At 42.3% G+C, this 17,403-nt stretch overlaps 1 protein-coding gene across 1 annotated transcript in view; it reads left to right on the forward strand.

Annotated features, from left to right (window-relative positions):
- LOC126413058 (myrosinase 1-like) overlaps positions 1 to 17,403 on the forward strand; it is an 86,951-nt gene that overhangs the window by 54,442 nt on the left and 15,106 nt on the right. Inside the window, exons 7-8 of the mRNA XM_050082956.1 lie at positions 11,023 to 11,170; positions 14,810 to 14,958. Coding sequence (XP_049938913.1) covers positions 11,023 to 11,170; positions 14,810 to 14,958 — 297 coding nt within the window. The remainder of the gene's footprint in view (positions 1 to 11,022; positions 11,171 to 14,809; positions 14,959 to 17,403) is intronic.

A 17,403-nucleotide genomic window follows, 5' to 3' on the forward strand; every position in this document is an offset into this window, starting at 1 on the left:
AGGATCGTTTTATAAGTAATAACGGATGAGAGTAGGGATAGCGTCTCTCTAAAATATTATAGTTACATTAACACAGCCGTGTTTTCATTATTTTACCAACATATGCACTGGAACTGCCTTTCCTTACTAATTGTCTATGTATTGATTACGGTGGCACCGGATAATGAACGTGCGAACAGCTACGTGGCTTGGCGTAAGCGCCGCTCTTCTGTCTGAAACTTCTCCCAGACAGCAACTCTCTAATGCCCATGGAAATATGTTACATGTCGAATATTGACTGATTTGCATTTATTCCATTGGCAAGCGCTACGTGTTTCCAGTTTAATTCTTTTGAATCAACAATGGAAGTGCATTGGAGTACGTCTAGCACAGTGTTTTCCTCAATTTGGAAGATATCCCAACCTTAACAGTACTGCCTTGCAATTCTATGACCTAATAAGTCCAAGTGCAAAGGCGTTTTTACATATTTTAGACGTTCGGAACAAGACACGAATTAAAATTCATAATACGTTTACAAAGATAATGTAAAAATATCTACCTATAAAACTTTCCACAAAAAATTGATCAAAAATTGGGAGATGTAGTTTCAGCAGTGTTGAGTCGTCACAGTGTCTCTTTTTCACGTTATAACAAGTGCTAGAGACTGTGACGCACAAACATCCCTTTGTCGTCAACTGCGCCGAGCGGCGGTAGTTGGTGATAGAAATGGAGTAGGGAACTAGTAGATTTGAATGTCAGTGACAGAATCCTCTCAATCCACAGCAAATAAGTTTTGACAGTAGACTGTTTGGATTCTGCAGACAACGTAGTGCTAACTGAAGACTTGTGCAGTGCACTGGAGTGTGACATTCTTCCGCTCGATGGGTATTTGTGGGGCCGGACACCCCAATGATAGCGAGTTATCTTCGAGTTGTTATTAAGTCATCATCGAGCAGCAATCACTGCTTGAGATATGAAGCAGGCAGATCAGAGTTGCAAATATCATTGGAGAAAACGCATTGCAGTATCAACTCCAAACAGATAACTTACGAGATGTCATTGGAACCAGCCTAACCCAAGAGAAAAAAAGATTAGCAACGCTGTCTGCTGCAGTTAATTAGACTGAACCCGTCTACCACTTGATACGGAACGTAACCAATGGGAAATATTTTTAATATAACATGAAACAGAAACACTTCCACGACAGTCACCTACGTGGAAGCCTTGTACGCCACGGAGTGCCTGCGACTAAAAAGAATGATTTCATTGAATAAATGGTAATAAGAGAGAAAAGGACTCTTTGAAAGATCTGAGAGGCAACATTGGTGAAATCGAATGTCTGCGACGAAATTACACAGATCTGAGCTACAGGATGAGAATAATCTTCAGGTTGTGCTACAAGGAGACGGGTAGCTTTTTACAGTCAGGTGAAAAAACCCCTCCAAAGGGACACCATAAACTGGCATTTCATCTACAGGTAAAATAAATAAATTTTACTGTCTGGCTCATGTAGCCAGGAAAAGATGTAAAGGAGTAAAGGATCTGGAGCTGACAGGCGTAACAGGAAGAATGAAAGAGAGATTCCGAATAACGTCCATCATGGTTTTGAGGAACGACCAGTGAAGATAATGGATATGCTGTGACCATCGTCACCAAGTGCTGTACCCCACGCAAAGTTTGTCAAGGAGGCGACACAACTGCGGAGTGACAGAACTGAATCAAAGCCATAAAAGCTATTACAAGTACAGTAAATACTGTTCCAACTCTCATGAAGAACATCAGCGCAAAACACGTAAGTTTACTAATGATCACTTGGACACAATGACTTAAACAAACCAGTTTATTCGTCACATATCTAAGTTCATTCGAAATGCATCAGGTTGCAGGGCGTTGTCTAGGAAGTAGATACATATAGACCACTGTAGAGCTTGCGATGACACTCGAAGACGACTCGATGATTATTCAATCACAACTCGAGGACAACTCGCTATCTTGAGGCACGCAGCCCCATAAATACCAGCCGAGCAGAAGGATAACGTCGCTCTCCAGTACACTGCACATGTCAGGCATAGTAAAGTAATGTGTCCACGATGGTTCTGTCTGCCAGAGATGGCACCGTCCGTGAGCCTGACCGGAACTAAATATGTTGCTACATGAAGCTGGTACTTGTACAGATATCATTGGGGATCTTGCAGCTCTCGATGAATGACGTTATAATGAAATCTATACCTTTCACTGCTTACAGGCGTTGATAAATATCAACGGGGACAGTTGAAAAATGTGTGCCAGGGTGGGATTGTAACCCGGGACCTCCTGCTTACGTGGCAGACGCTCTATACGACTAAGTCACCGAGGATACAGACGATAGTGCGACTGCAGAGAATTACCTATGGCACGCTCCGCGTGAGACCCACATTTCCAACGTACTGTCCACACACTATATTTAAAGTGTCCCCGCCCACTATACTCATTACTCGCAGCAGTCAACCTACCGATTCCCGTAAGAGTTTCAGCAATGTGAGTGCATCCACACTGGAGAAAATCATTGGTAGATAGAACCGATACCATCTTCATATATATATAAATAAGGCTTACAGGCCAAATATCAACGCCTGTAAGCAGCGAAAGGTCTAGATTTCATTATAACTTCAAATACGAGGGGCGTTCAGAAAGTAAGCTCCGATCGGTCGCGAAATGGAAACGATTATGAAAATTCGATAAAGCTTTGCACAGATGTGTTGGGTAGTGTCTCTAGTATAACCCCAGTTAGCATCACGTCGCTCTTCTCATTTCTGAGCTCGCAGTGAGTGCGTAAAGATGTCTAGAAAATAGTGTCTGCCGCCAAGTACGAGGGCCTGGTGAGAAATTTCGCCTGAAGCTATGCAGCTAACATTACATAACTGTCGTGCTGTTTCTTCTTCAAGACAATTCTCAGCCGCATTCTGCAGGGGCAATGAAGATGCTCCTGCATCGTTTTCAAATGGAAATGTTAGATTACCCACAATACAGTCCGCAATTGTCTCCCCCTGAGTTTCATCTCTGGTCACATGAACCGCTGTCTTTGAAGACAACATTTTGACACAGACAACGAGGTGTAGGCCAGCGTGGAGAATTGGCGGAAAGCACTGGCGGCTGCCTTCTATGATGAGGCTATTGAAAAGTTGGTACAACGCCATGACAAAAGTCTAAGTCAGAACGGCGACTATGTAGAGAAGTAGCTGAAAGGTGTAGCTAATTGTTAGAAGTAAAACATTTCTGATGTTCACTGTGGTTTCAATTTGGCAATCAATCGGAGCTTACTTTCTGAACAGGCCTCGTATGTTGCTGTTCCGCTGCTTACGTCTGCCGAACAGGCAACTCTGCAGACAAAGCTGTACAGAGGGAGGTGTTAGTGCCTCTTGGACACAGCTGCAAGCTGACAAGGACAACCTACAGAGTAGCAGGGCAGTGCAATGGACCCCATTTCTTCTCCTCCTCCCCTCTCCCCTCCGCCTCCCCTCCCCGTCCCACCACTATCACGCTTGCAAAAGGAAATTTCGAGCTTCAAAAAACGTAACTGATATTGTATTCCGCGACATGTACAGTAATATACCAGTACAGTATCAATTAGAACACTAGTAGTAAGTATAGCCACAACCATAGTTCGTCGCATGTCGTGTCGCCGTTTGCTGCTGCTTTCCTTGCAACTGAAAATGCCACATGACTGGATTCACACTGAGGTCAAGTCATGGGATAGCGTTATGTACATGCACAGCTGGCGGACTATAGCTTACCCAAAAATGGGCAGTGCATTGGCGGAGCTGTCACTTGTACTCAAGTGATTCATGTGAAATGGTTCCCAGTGTCATTATAACAGCACGACGAGAATTAACAGACTTTGAATGTGGAATGGTAGTTGGAGCTAGGAACATGGGACATTCAGTTTAGAAAGTCGGTAGGGAATTCAGTGTCCCGAGATCCACAGCGTCAAGAGTGTGCCAAGACTACCGAATTTTAGGCATTACCTCTCACCACGGACAACGCAGCGGTCGCATAGAGTTGTCAGCAGTAAGAGACAAACAACACTGCGTCAAATAACCGCAGAAATCAATGTGGGACGTACGTATCCGTCAGGACACTGCGGCGAAATTTGGCGTTAGTGGGCTATGACAGCAGAGTGCGCAACATGTTTTATGAAAAAACTTCTGTCAAGATTACAAAAGTGAAGTACAATGAGCAGCAAGCGGAAAAGCGGGTTCTCAAAAGCCGAAGAATCACGAAAAGTGAATGTGCAACTTCCACAAAAACGAAGGAAGAGACAATGGACTTCAGATCACGTAAACAAGAGGAAAAATTATGTAAGTAAACTAAACAACAAATTAATGAATAAACTGCTTTTAATCTATAAATAGAAAAATGTAGAAATATATATCAAGTATACCAAAATTTCAGAATGACAGTTGAAGATAATTCATAAATAAAAGCGAAAGGCGCCTAGTAAAAAAGACATTCTTAAGACAAACAAAAACAATATTAACTGGTACAGAAGGAGTTTTGCAGATAGTGTCACGCTGTGTCCAATACTCCCAACGGGTCAGCTATATGGCTTACTGCCTATACAGTACAAAACTGCCTCTCAACTTCTCGTGGTGGAAATCCACGGAAAGAGACTGGGATGATATTGCAGCAACTATAACCATAAGTAACAATAAGGCCATGGATCGGTACAGCACACTGGACGTTGCTTGATCGAAGTTCAGACAGTGCCTCCAAGATGGCAGCTTATCCTTCAACTGAAACGACGCCATCTTAATACGTCTGAACAACTTTTGCTGCGCCCATTATTGTACGATTCAAAATTTGAGAACAATCACTGGAAGCAGTTTCATCCATAAAATATCAAAGAGTATATGTAGGGAGCTATTTAAAGTGAAACTAGCAAACAAAACTAATGACAGATAAGGGAGAGGCCAGAATCGGATTCAGTGGAGGAAACTCACCCACACAGGAGATAGCTTACCCCTTTTACCAGTAGATAGGATCGTTAGAAGAAACACAGAAGATCCAATGAAGAGCGGCGCGTTTCGTTACAGAGTCATGGAGATGTTCAACAAACTCTAGTGGTAGACGTTGCCGGAGAGGCTTTCTGCATCACCGTGTAGTTTACTGCTAAAGTTCCGAGAGCGAACGTTCCTAGAAGAGTCCATTAATCTAGTGAAATCACCGTGAAGACAAAATTAGAGAGATTACAGCCCACACAGAGTCCTGACAGCAATTGTTCTTCCCGCAAACCATTCGCGACTGAAAGAGGAAAAGGGGGGCATAACAGTTGCACAATAAGTGCCCTCCTCCACTCACTGTAAGATGGCTTCGGAGTATAGGTGTAGATGTAGATGTGGAATTGACCATTTTCTTTGCTGTCTGGCAGAGAGAAATTGCCATATTTGATTCTAGGGAAAAGCTATAATGTTGACTATGAAAGTGCTTCAGCTTTTCCTTAAGTGCAACCGAGCATAGAATAGAGTGCTGAGTGCAGGGTACCTTTTCCTAGAGGCGGACAACGACAAAGGACGTTGTTGTTTTACGCATGGGCACAGTTATGGTCTACACTGACGGAAGAAACATTGCAACACCAAGAAGGAGGTGTGCGTCATAAACGAAAGTTGGTGGGCGTGTTTCTACATCTCAAAGATGAATAGATTTCGCGCCATTTGGCCGGCCGCTGTGGCCGAGCGGTTCTAAGCGCTTCAGTCCGGAACCGCGTGACAGCTACGGTCGCAGGTTCGAATCCTGCCTCGGGCATGGATGTGTGTGATGTCCTTATGTTAGTTAGGTTTAAGTAGTTAGGGACTGATGACATCAGATGTTAAGTCCCATAGTGCTCTCAGCCATTTGCCCATTTTCGCGCCATTTGCATAAGAGTGGTGCTAGTCGCGACAGTATGTGGATACTAATCAGGTTTGCTTTAAATACGCACTGTAACTATCGTAAGCGTTAGTTACCTTTGAGATTGGACTTGGGAGTTGATATTAGTCGAGAATGCCTTTAAGGCGACAAAGAAGCCATTATCAACACCTCACTGATCTTGAACGAGGTCATGCAATTGGTCTACGAGGAACTAGATGTTCCTTCTGCAATATTATAGAAAGACTTGGCGGGAATGTAGAAACTGTACATGATTCCTGTCAGCGGTCATCACGAAAATGTGCGGTCGCAAGAAGATTGGGCTCCGGACGGCCAGGTGGCGCTATCAAGAGGGAAGACCATCGTGTTCAGTGTGTGACGCTGGTGCTTGTACTGCATCTGCAGCAGCACTTGACACCACACAGACACTATGAACTGTTACAGATCAGTTACTTCAAGGACAGCTCTGAGCCAGACCCTCTGTAGGGTGCATTCCACTAACCCCACACCACGGCCATCTGGGACATCAGTGGTTCTGCCTCCGTGCCAATGATGGCCGTGTGTTGGTTAGAATGGCTCCAGTTGAGGGGTCTGAGACCAACTTGTTTGCGTGCTAGAAACACTGGACTTACACCTGGAGTTATGGTCTGGGGTGCGTTTCGTATGACAACAGGAGCCCTCTCGCGCTTATCTCACGTACTCTGACTGCAAATCTGGAAGTCAATTTTATGATTCGACCTGTTGAATTGCCATTCATGAGCAACATTGAACGGAGTGCTTACGGAAAGGTTACCGTTCGCCCTCAAACCACTGTTGCAACACAACATGATCCACAGAGTGTCGACATGTTGCCTTCGGTTGCTCGATCACCGATTTGTCTCCAATGGAGCAGTTATGGAACGTCGTCAGACAACTCCAGCGTAATCCACAAATAGCATTAACTGCCCCTGTATTGCCCGACCAAGAGCAACAGGCTTGGACGCCATCCCACAAACTGACAACCGGCACTTGTATGTACAACACAATGCACGCACGTTTTCATGCTTGGATTTAACATTTTGGCGATTACACAGGTTATTAATATACCAGTGTTTCGCATTTTCAATGACTTTTCTCGCGCTAAACCTGTGACCTTTCAATGTTAATCCGTTAAATATGTTACCTAAAAAAAATCACTTATTTTCAGCGTTTAATATAATTAGTGACCAAATTTAAAAATTTAAATCGCTGTTCTCAGCTACTCATTAAGAGATAAGACCTCATGTTATAGTTGTAACACAGTAAGTGTTAACAAATCTGTATTTGCAATTCGAGTGTTAGCTGACATAGGCGACATAAAAATGAAAAAGCTTGCATACTTTGCCTACTTTCATTCCATAATGTCATATGGTATAATATTTTTGGGTAACTCTTCAAGTGAAACAAAAGTTTTCAAAGTCCAAAAGCGTGTAACACGTGTTATTTGTGGAGTAAATTCACGGACGTCCTGTAGAAACCCCTTCAAAGAACTGGGTATACTAACTACTGCCTCTCAGTATATTTACTCCTGAATGAAATTTGTCCTAAATAATATATCTCCTTTTCAAACAAACAGCTCAGTTCATACATACAATACCAGGAACAAAAATAATCTGCACAAGGACTTAAAAGCACTTACTTTAGTTCAAAAAGGGGTCCACTACTCAGGAACACTCATCTTCAGTAATTTGCCAGCAAACATAAAAAATTTAGTTACAAATAAAGATCAGTTTAAAAGGAGCCTGAAAGACTTACTAGTGGCCAACTCCTTCTACTCCATTGACGAATTTTTTAATAGAAAAAAATGATGTATTGTATATATTCATACTATTAGTATTGTTATTTCAGCTTAAAAAAAATATTGACATGTACCACATCCACGAGGATTTCCTCAGCACGGATCTATGGAACGAAAAACTAATCTAATGTAATCTAAGTCAAGTATTAAAATTAGAAATTGTCATGGGGCAGCGTAATAAAGACGCTCCAATTACCCAGAATATAATTATCCAGTATTTCATAATGACAACTCTTATTGACTTCCAACAAACATTACACTTAATTTCAAACCTTTTTGAAACTTTTTCTCTCTGACACCCCTCACAAAACAATGAAAGTGAAAAAGTTTATAACTTACTATATTGTCGGTGTTGATGCAGTAAAATTTCAGCATTTGTCGTGACATTTTAATTTATTACTTCTTTACTATTACTTCTTCACACTCTGTTCACAACATATTAAGGATACAGTATCCACATATACCACTGAATTTACCTGCAGTATTACATAATTGTACAGTACGTAGTTCTGGGGATATTACGTCATAAAGAGTGGGATGCGTGAAAAACTGGCTTTTCTTAACGTGGAGTGCAAATCATCCAGATTATACTCAACATGGGTGTAAGAGTTTTTTTAAGAAGTGGGGTGGAAATGAGGGATTATTGGTACTATATAAATGAGAAGTAGTTAAGTGAGGCGTTACGTTGTGATTATATTAAGATCTGTGATGTGAGATACTGGGATGCGTGCGCATTGACATGCTTATAATGTAAACGTAGCATATGGTTGTCACCTGGTTGTATGAAGCAATGACACTAAAATACCTGATACTGCTGAGGTAATTCACACAAGCATTTGTGGTTAGTCCTAACAGTTCAGAGTCTTCACTACTCGTGTCATGATGGATTTCATCGTAATAGTGGTGTTTTACTGGTCCTCCGTTAAATGCACAATCGTAGTGCGCGACCCATAGCGAATTACGACCCTTTTGACTGTCTCATAATTAGCACACATTTCATCTGACTTGACAACCGGAAATTCCAAAGTGACATACCGTCTCTAACAGTAGCATTCGATTTTCGGCAAAATTGTGGAAATCCAACCGTAACCGCACTTTGTCTTGTGCTAAAACTTTTGCTGTAAATCCTTCAGACATCTTCGGAGCGAGCCATGTAGAATATGTAAGTCCCACCCCTGTCACGTTATACACAGGTAGAGAGAGCCAATTTCGAAAGCACTCACTGAATATCATGTTGGAAGAAATACTACACATGAGAAAGAGATATTCTCTCATGACACACTCTGTGAAGGATGTTGCGTAACAACTTCCAGTCAACGCGGGAACAATAGGCTACTGTTGTCTGTGAGACCTATCTATTGCCAATGCTGTATCCCACATTTTATTTTGGTTGAAACCATCATCACGATAAATTAAATTATTCGTAAAACGTATTTAGATCACTTCCCTCAAAACCTAATGCCAGAAAGATGATACGTTTATTAGAATCTGAACATTTTCGTAGTACATAGCGTAGCCTGCTCGACCACAACAGATATATTAGGCTGTAACAGACGAATATATCGTCGATCTCTGCCACCCCTGTGGTATTTCTTCCACAATGATACTATTTTCCAGGTTTCCAATTAACTCAAGATTTATTGTTGCCGCATTGCATATGGAGTACATGAAATGACTGTATTTACAGCTCAATAACAGAAGCAGTTCAGATGTACCGGGTATCGACTCGTGCTGAAACACCCATATTAGTAAGTGGTGAAACCTCCACTGGCGGCAATGCACCCTCTGAATCTGGCATCCAGTCGATCGTATAGATGGTGAATGAGTCCTGGGACAGGTTGTTCCAAGCCTGCTCGGCTTGTTCACGTAGTTCTCTATGATGGGACGAGTCGTATGAGTCACTTCTCGTCCCATCCTATCTCACACATGCTAGATCAAAGACAAGTCCGGAGATGGTACTGGCCACAGAAGTTGCTGCACGTCTTGCAGAGCACGTTGAGTTTCACGGGCAGCATGTGGGTGAGCATTATCCTGTTGGAACAACACATCACCTTCCTGTTGCAAGAACGGCAAAAGAATGGGTCTAACAACATTCTGCATGTGCCGGGCGAGCACAGAGCACTCGTTAGCGTTCCCTGCAGAAACACGAAAGGTGAACGGGAGTTGTAGCTTATCGCACCTCAGACTGTAAGGCCTAGGGTGGGGCCAGTGTGTCTTCAACGAATGCACGTCATACTCGCAAACGACCATCACTTGCGTGCGATCAAAATCTGCTTTCGTCGCTGAAGATTGCAGCTCGCCATTCCATCTTCCAAGTGATCCTCTGACGACACCAGTCGAGCCGTGCACGTCGATGCTTTGGGCTGAGTGGAAGACGGGCTAGAGGTGTGCGAGCCTGTAGTTCAAAATGGCTCTGAGCACTATGGGACTTAACTTCTGAGGTCATCAGTCCCCTAGAACTTAGAACTACTTAAACCTAACTAACCTAAAGACATCACACACATCCATGCCCGAGGCAGGATTGGAACCTGCGACCGTAGCGGTCGCGCGATACCAGGCTGTAGCGCCTAGAACCGCTCGGCCACCCCGGCCGGCGCGAGTCTGTAGTCCCACTGCTGCTAACCAGTTTGTGTTGACACGTCTGGAATCACAAGCCCTCTTATCTGTGCTGTGATAGCTGTACGATCTGCCACTGCTGCCTTTACAACACGACGGTCCTGGAGGACGTCTGTGCTGCGTGGACGTCCAGAACGTCGTCTTCGTGTGTGACAATGTTCACGCGAGCACTTATGCTTACATCGTTGCACAAATAATGTAGCACGTCCAGCTTGTGTGGTAATTCTTCGAAAAGACCATCCCGCCACTCGGAAGACCACAATTTGACTCCTTTGAAACTCGATCAGTTGGCTGTAGGAAGCACGAGTGCGTCTCCGTGGCATCGTTACCTGCTTGCTTTACATGTTTGTGACACACTGAGCCTTCTGGCTATGAGCATTCCCTATTAAAGGGTAGATACAAATGACGCTCTGGTAGCTATGCTACTACGCTATCTAGCTATTGGCAGATTACTTTGAAAACATTGTCAGTACATCTAGTATCCTCCAGGTGGCTTGTGCCGCCATCCGATCAAAATCGGAGTCGTCTTTCCAGGTGTAATAATTTTTTTCCCAGCAGAATATTAGCAGAAGTCTACTTTTAGCTACGGCTGAATTTTATACATCAAATAATAAGCCATGAAAACATGAAGATTCAATAGGGCTAGTTTTTTTGTAGAAGCTGTGCTGCATTGTTCTGATGAAAGGACAGCCTTGTGTTATTAAGAAATATTTTTTCTTTTCTCCAAGGCTGGTATTTTTGGACACCCGATTTTCAGCGCCGAGGGGGACTACCCAGAGGTGGTGAAGCAGAGGGTGGCGAACAACAGCAGGGCAGACGGCTACGCGAGGTCCCGCCTCGTGGAGTTCACCCCGGAGGAGGTCGAGTACATCAGGGGTGAGTGCGGGCGGAAGCAAGTGTGCCGTCCCATGTGCGGAACTACAGTCCCTTGCTGACCACGTGAACTTTTGAGGTCTACGTTCATGAAAGTCATAACAGATTTTAGCATATTTTGATGAGTCTCTTCTTGTTTCAACATCTATGCAATGATCTCCTCCAAGAGGTCACTAATACATTCTTTTTTGGAGCACCCTGCACAAGAATTTAGGATAATTGACAGTTTCACTGGGTCGCACATTTAAGTATTAAACTATACAAAGTCATTCGTATATACCTTCCGGATTTCAAGAAATGACTGTGTGAAAACTAAAAGAGGTACCAGATATAGACATAATCAGTGGATAGAGCACCTCTCAATTACAGGCGCTATTTGTAGCGGGGCAAATGTTAATGCATGGGTGTAATTCACTGATATTGTTGAAACGTATTTTTTGGAAGGCAGAAGCGACAGTGCCCCTCTTTGGAAACGTGTTCATTGGGTTACCTGTCTGCAGGCGCCAACTAATTTGATGCTACAATACGGAGCGAATGAATTTCCTACGTGTTCTGACATGTCTACCCCGTAGTGCAACGGCGATTTAGTTCAAATGGTTCAAATGGCTCCGAGCACTATGGGACTTAACATCTATGGTCATCAGTCCCCTAGAACTTAGAACTACTTAAACCTAACTAATCTAAGTACATCACACAACACCCAGTCATCACGAGGCAGAGAAAATCCCTGACTCCGCCGGGAATCGAACCCGGGAACCCGGGCGCGGGAAGCGAGAACGCTACCGCACGACCACGAGCTGCGGACGACGATTTAGTACAACTCTGTATTCAAGATGAAACTTATCAGACTAAAAGTACGTATATACCAGTGAAATACTCATAAGAAGAGTACCTAACACTCGAAAACACATTTTTTCCTGCCTTAAATATCCAGAAAAGATGCGGGCTAGAAGAATAAATTGGAGTAATTCATTTCTGATACATAACTGATGTCAAAATTAATCATCTGTGGACTGTATGAGGGAAAATAGCTGTGTAATGCCACGCGATAGAAGGAAGAGTTTTATGCAGGGTAATGAACGGCTGATGGAGTCACAAAGGAAATGACGATTAAAGTTCTGTGACTATTTGTTCAGACAAATTGTTCAAGGAGGTAAGGAAGGATCTCAAGAGCATAGCAGTGAATCCGCGGAAAAATCTGTAGCCGATGAAAGAACGTATCACTGATGAATAACTTAAGGTATTCCTAGAACATCGGTTATACCTTATTGTTACTTTATGTGGTTTCTGCTGACCCTAAACAAGAAAAAAAAAATCTGTAAGCTATTGGACTTTGCTTTGGGGATATAGCGGTGAAGTTAATGGGGGATAGGTGTCATATGGTGAGCGCATTGCAAAAAGTAACTTGCTGAACACGAAATCACACACACGTAAAGAATATGTCATTTAAATCACTTTCTGGTGAAGAATCTGAAAAAATGTTGGGCTGTCCCTATGAGTGAGATCACCAACGAGTTTAATTTTTTTTACAATTGTCAGCACCTTTAACCCACACTGACACAGATTCAGATTCATTTATTTTACGATGATTCCTGGTCCTGAGAACGAACGGCATCTACGGCAGGTAATATGATTTACCCATATCTCTATTGTAGACCTGTGCAATGTGAAATGTCCGATAAGCGACGACGTGGCGCCTGTTAAAACCTATGATGAGCGTTAGGTATCGTCTTCCGAATGTCCAATCCGTATAACCACGATATTGAGAAAGGTGTGCAGGTTGCAATTTGTAGTTGTCGTGGTATGTGTGCCGTCGTGTTTCTTACTGCACTTCCTTCCAAGTCTTCTACTGTCCTTGCTTTAAGGTCAGCAGCGTGGTTGGATGCGCTGAAATGAGGAATATGCAGGTGTTGTTTATGCATTATGATAACTGCGAAGAGATAAGAACACTGATTTGCTTGGATGTCATGGTGCACTTGCATCCAGAGAAAGTTAGCCGAAGTTCCATACCGTTTTAGCTCAGCCACCATCTGCATTATGTTGACAACATGTCTCTTGATGTCCCTCCGCAGTGCTGGAGTGTGTGAGCCGATCGCATTCTTAATGAACGTCTCTTCGGCTTCAGTTGCGCTGTACTGATTTCTGCATAAACAACGCTGGTTTGCGCAGTCCCATAAAGCGTGTTCTCAGATCACTTGATTACACAAGACACGACTGAAATGCTATTACATACGGCTTGCACTGTATCGTGGTAGGGTATCCTCTAAGCTGTTTGGCCTAAATGTAACTTGAATTAATAATGTTGGTGACCATCTGACTTCGTCTAATCACAGCACAAAACTTACCTGACAGTTGACAGGCTGCCTAAAATTTACTTCTTTTACAGAGAATCACAAGTAACGTACGCCGGCTACGACTGAAGTTACTGCCGAAGTAGATTAAACGTCATACAGATTGTTTTATCATGTATAGCAATTCTCTTATTACATCTTCTTAACTTTTTGTAAGACGCACGTTAGGCTCACTCCATTGTAGGTAAAATCGTAGACAGGAAGAAACTTATTAATAAAATTTTCAGTAATGGTCGTAATCTCACTGTTATTACTGTTAATCGCCCTTGTCTTAACAACCACCACTAATGTTTAAACTAGACCTTCAAGACAGACTATCAATCAAACGTCAATCTCCATTTTGAATAACTTCACTAGAAATAAATTTTTTTCATCTAATATTTCATCAGAGTAGTTTTTATCCGTCCGTAATACACAGTGCGCAAAATAAATGAAATTGGCCCAGTGAATATTTCACGTACCTTAAGGTAGGCAACCCAAATTACACCGTCTGCATCCCGGTGATGACGAAAATTGGGTTAGCTACCTTAAGGCGCATGAAACATTCTCCTCGCTACTTTTATTCTGCACACCCTATACATACTTTCCATTAGATTAGAATGGTGATAATGTCTTTTCCTCTGATAAGACTATGTTCCAATTAATTTAAGTCTTCTTAATATTTTTGGACCAGAGATGTATGTAACATTTTTGAAGACTTTCCATTAAATTAAATTTTAGTCAGAATATTCAAGCAAGTATTATTCCTAAATTAATCACTGTAAAATAAGCGTGTCATTTTTTCATGCATGAGAATGAAATGACAGTCATAAATATTTTGATCGATATTCAGTAAAACACGTGTACTTTGTACTTGAACTTGGCCCGTTATCTATTAACGGGCCAAGAGCAGACTTTGTAAAATAGACGACTGCACAACGCAAGTCTCAAAACGAAACAAAATACAGTTTGCAGCAGGAGATTTGCTGCCGCTTCAACTGCTTCTTACGACTGACTGCTGTCGATCAGCTATGGTTTGCATCCTGTAATGCAACACAACGTTTAGCTGTTCGCTGTCCCTGTATTTCACCGGCATCTTGAAACAGGCAACACAAGCACTTTGTAATACACGTTAAACAAATAACAGTACTACAATCATAAAGCAAAAGTATTAATAAAATACTGTACCATATAACGTGAAAGCAGATAAATCCTTGGTGATACAGTTTGAACTCATACCGCTACTGTTGTCCCTTTACAGTGTGTGATAGATGGTGAGGTCGTGCTCAGAGGGCTGTCTTGTTTGCTGCAGGCACTGCTGACTTCGTCGGGGTAAACCACTACACCAGCTTCCCAGCATCGGACGGGCAGTCTGGTAGCAACCCTTCCATGGATTATGACGCGGGAGTCACCCTAGGCGCGTTCACGGATTACCCTGTATCTGCCGCCTTGTGGTTTAGGGTAGGTCTGCAACTGTCTATTATATTTATTATTCTGGTTCTTATTTCTAAGGCCATCGCATGTGACACACACGCTTTAAGGAAGTATGAAGCTAGGTGCAGGGCAGGGCAGCTTCCTCATTTTGCTCAGAAAACAAATCTGGACAAAACGAGATTGCATCCTGCCCTGTCTGGCAATGGATGTACTAATACAATATCACTTTCAATAAATCCAGAACACGTTTCAATAATGACTAGTGCATGTAGAACCAATTGCCAAAAAATCTAAAAAATATTTAGTTATTTCCCGCAAAACTATCATGGGCTGATACAGCCACATTGTACTTCATTGTTTCGCTTGAGATGGACTGCTACAAGAACGTCTGAGATCAAATTCTAAAAATTAGAAATCGATCATAATAATTAAATACCATCAATAAAACAGATGAAGCAATTGTACAGAAACAGAATATTAAAGAAATGTATTTGAATGCCGTTAAGTGTCATCCATTAAGACGAATAACATTAAAATGATGTGATTTATATTTAGTTGTATGACAAACGCACCTTTACAAACTTTCGTGTATATGAAAGTAGGAACTAAAAAGAGGTCCAAATGGTTCGTATGTACATCTTACATTAGAATGGGAAAAGATGTATTCCATATTTACACAAAAATGAGAAAGGAATACATAGTAAGGTAGTCTACATATAAATTGTCTTATTATAATCTTGAGTAAGTATGAATAGGGCAAATGATGTCCTTTTGTGGGCAAATTTATATAGTTGTGCGAGTTGACCTTTGTGACAAACTGCAAATATATACTTCTTTGTCGTGGTGTATTTCATTACTCTATACTTATCGAAGACAAATCGTCTTTTAAATTCCCAATATTTTGACACAGTAAACCAATCACATGTTCTTTATTAGATTATTGTGGCTCATACAATTTTACAGAGCGATTCACTATTACTTGGGATGGGCCAAGTCGACCGTCATATCCAGATCAGAGAAAGAAAGAATACGTTGTTAACCAATTCACCTTAATTCCGATCACAGATTCTAAAGGATTATGGAACTCTAGGATTATCACACAGTGATGTCCGATAATTTTTTATAACCATAAATCACTTTTACTAAAAGTACCGGTATGGGGTCGTGGTTAGGTTAGGAAAAGCTGTTTCCCACTCAAATTTCGGCCGTGGCCCACATTTTCTACGTTCCCCTCTCGTTGGCTCTGGTAAATTTCTCATGCCCCCCCCCCCCCCCCCGTGCCCGTAAAGAGGTAACAGTGGTAGATGGATGTGTAGGTAGATGTATCATCCCTGCAGGACTGTCAATACGAACTGTGTTTCTAGCCATGAAAGCACGCTACCCACGTAATAAAATAGTCGGAGACACTGCACCCCACCTCATTCGCTGCTCATTTTGTTTCTCATTCATTCCATGAGGTGTCGGCTGAGCTGCAGATATATTAATGACGGGGTTCATCTAACTACAAAGGAAACTGGGGACCACTATAGCAATTTTGTTTGTTACCATAAAACTTCAAACTACGAATTACCCGCTGAATTGAACATATAAATATTTAATAAGGGTACCAAACGTTGTAATTATATAATATAGCCATGGCACAGGTGAATGGGAACATGAAAGCACAACGTGGAACTACACTGCAGGTATGGTCAATGGCTGCGAAAATGGCTAGTGGTTTATAGAAAGAACCCTAGAAAAACAAGCATGAGCACCAAAAGAATCGCCAAAGTGGATAATAGTAGCAACTAGCTGATTGCAAATGCCAAAATTGAGTGAATGAACTCTGATATAATTTAACTAGCCACGCTTGCCCCTCAGCCTGGTGACTGCATCGACGATCCTTGCTTACCGCTCCTGAATGGCGAGGGTGTGCAAGATGGTTCCTAAGTCCAGCTTGAACTCCGCATTCGGTTCCAAGATGAAGACATCTCTCTCTCTCTGTCTCTCTCTCCCTCTCTCTCTCTCTCTCTCCCTCCCTCTTCCTGTGGCTGCCTAAAGCGAAGTGCATGCTCGACGTCGCCCCTGGAGCAAGTGTGCCCATCGGTCTCATAGCAACAAGTGTCCTTTGATTTTATTCTTCAAAATTTGGCTGGATCTGCCAGCATAGGAATCTTCCCAGCCAACTGCAATAGATCTTACGAGTTCTACCAATAACAATTTTATAAATAAATTTAATATATTCCCACTCTCACAGATTTTGTTATGGTTAACCAGCACAGGAAGGAAGGCAGAAACTCTCTTCCACAACAAGACAGGTTTTTAACCATAGCCAACCAAAAGGCTTGCACGTAAACACACACGGGAAAGAGCACCCTCGACCGAAATAATTACTGTGAGCCAATCAAAATCCCCGTTATCTGGACTTAAAGGAACATTCCCTTGTTGGCATGGGCTGCACCTGATTTTCTAATTTTTATCTCCCTAAAAAGG

This window comes from Schistocerca serialis, chromosome 7 (assembly GCF_023864345.2).
Source record: "Schistocerca serialis cubense isolate TAMUIC-IGC-003099 chromosome 7, iqSchSeri2.2, whole genome shotgun sequence".
Taxonomy (NCBI): Eukaryota; Metazoa; Arthropoda; class Insecta; order Orthoptera; family Acrididae; genus Schistocerca; species Schistocerca serialis.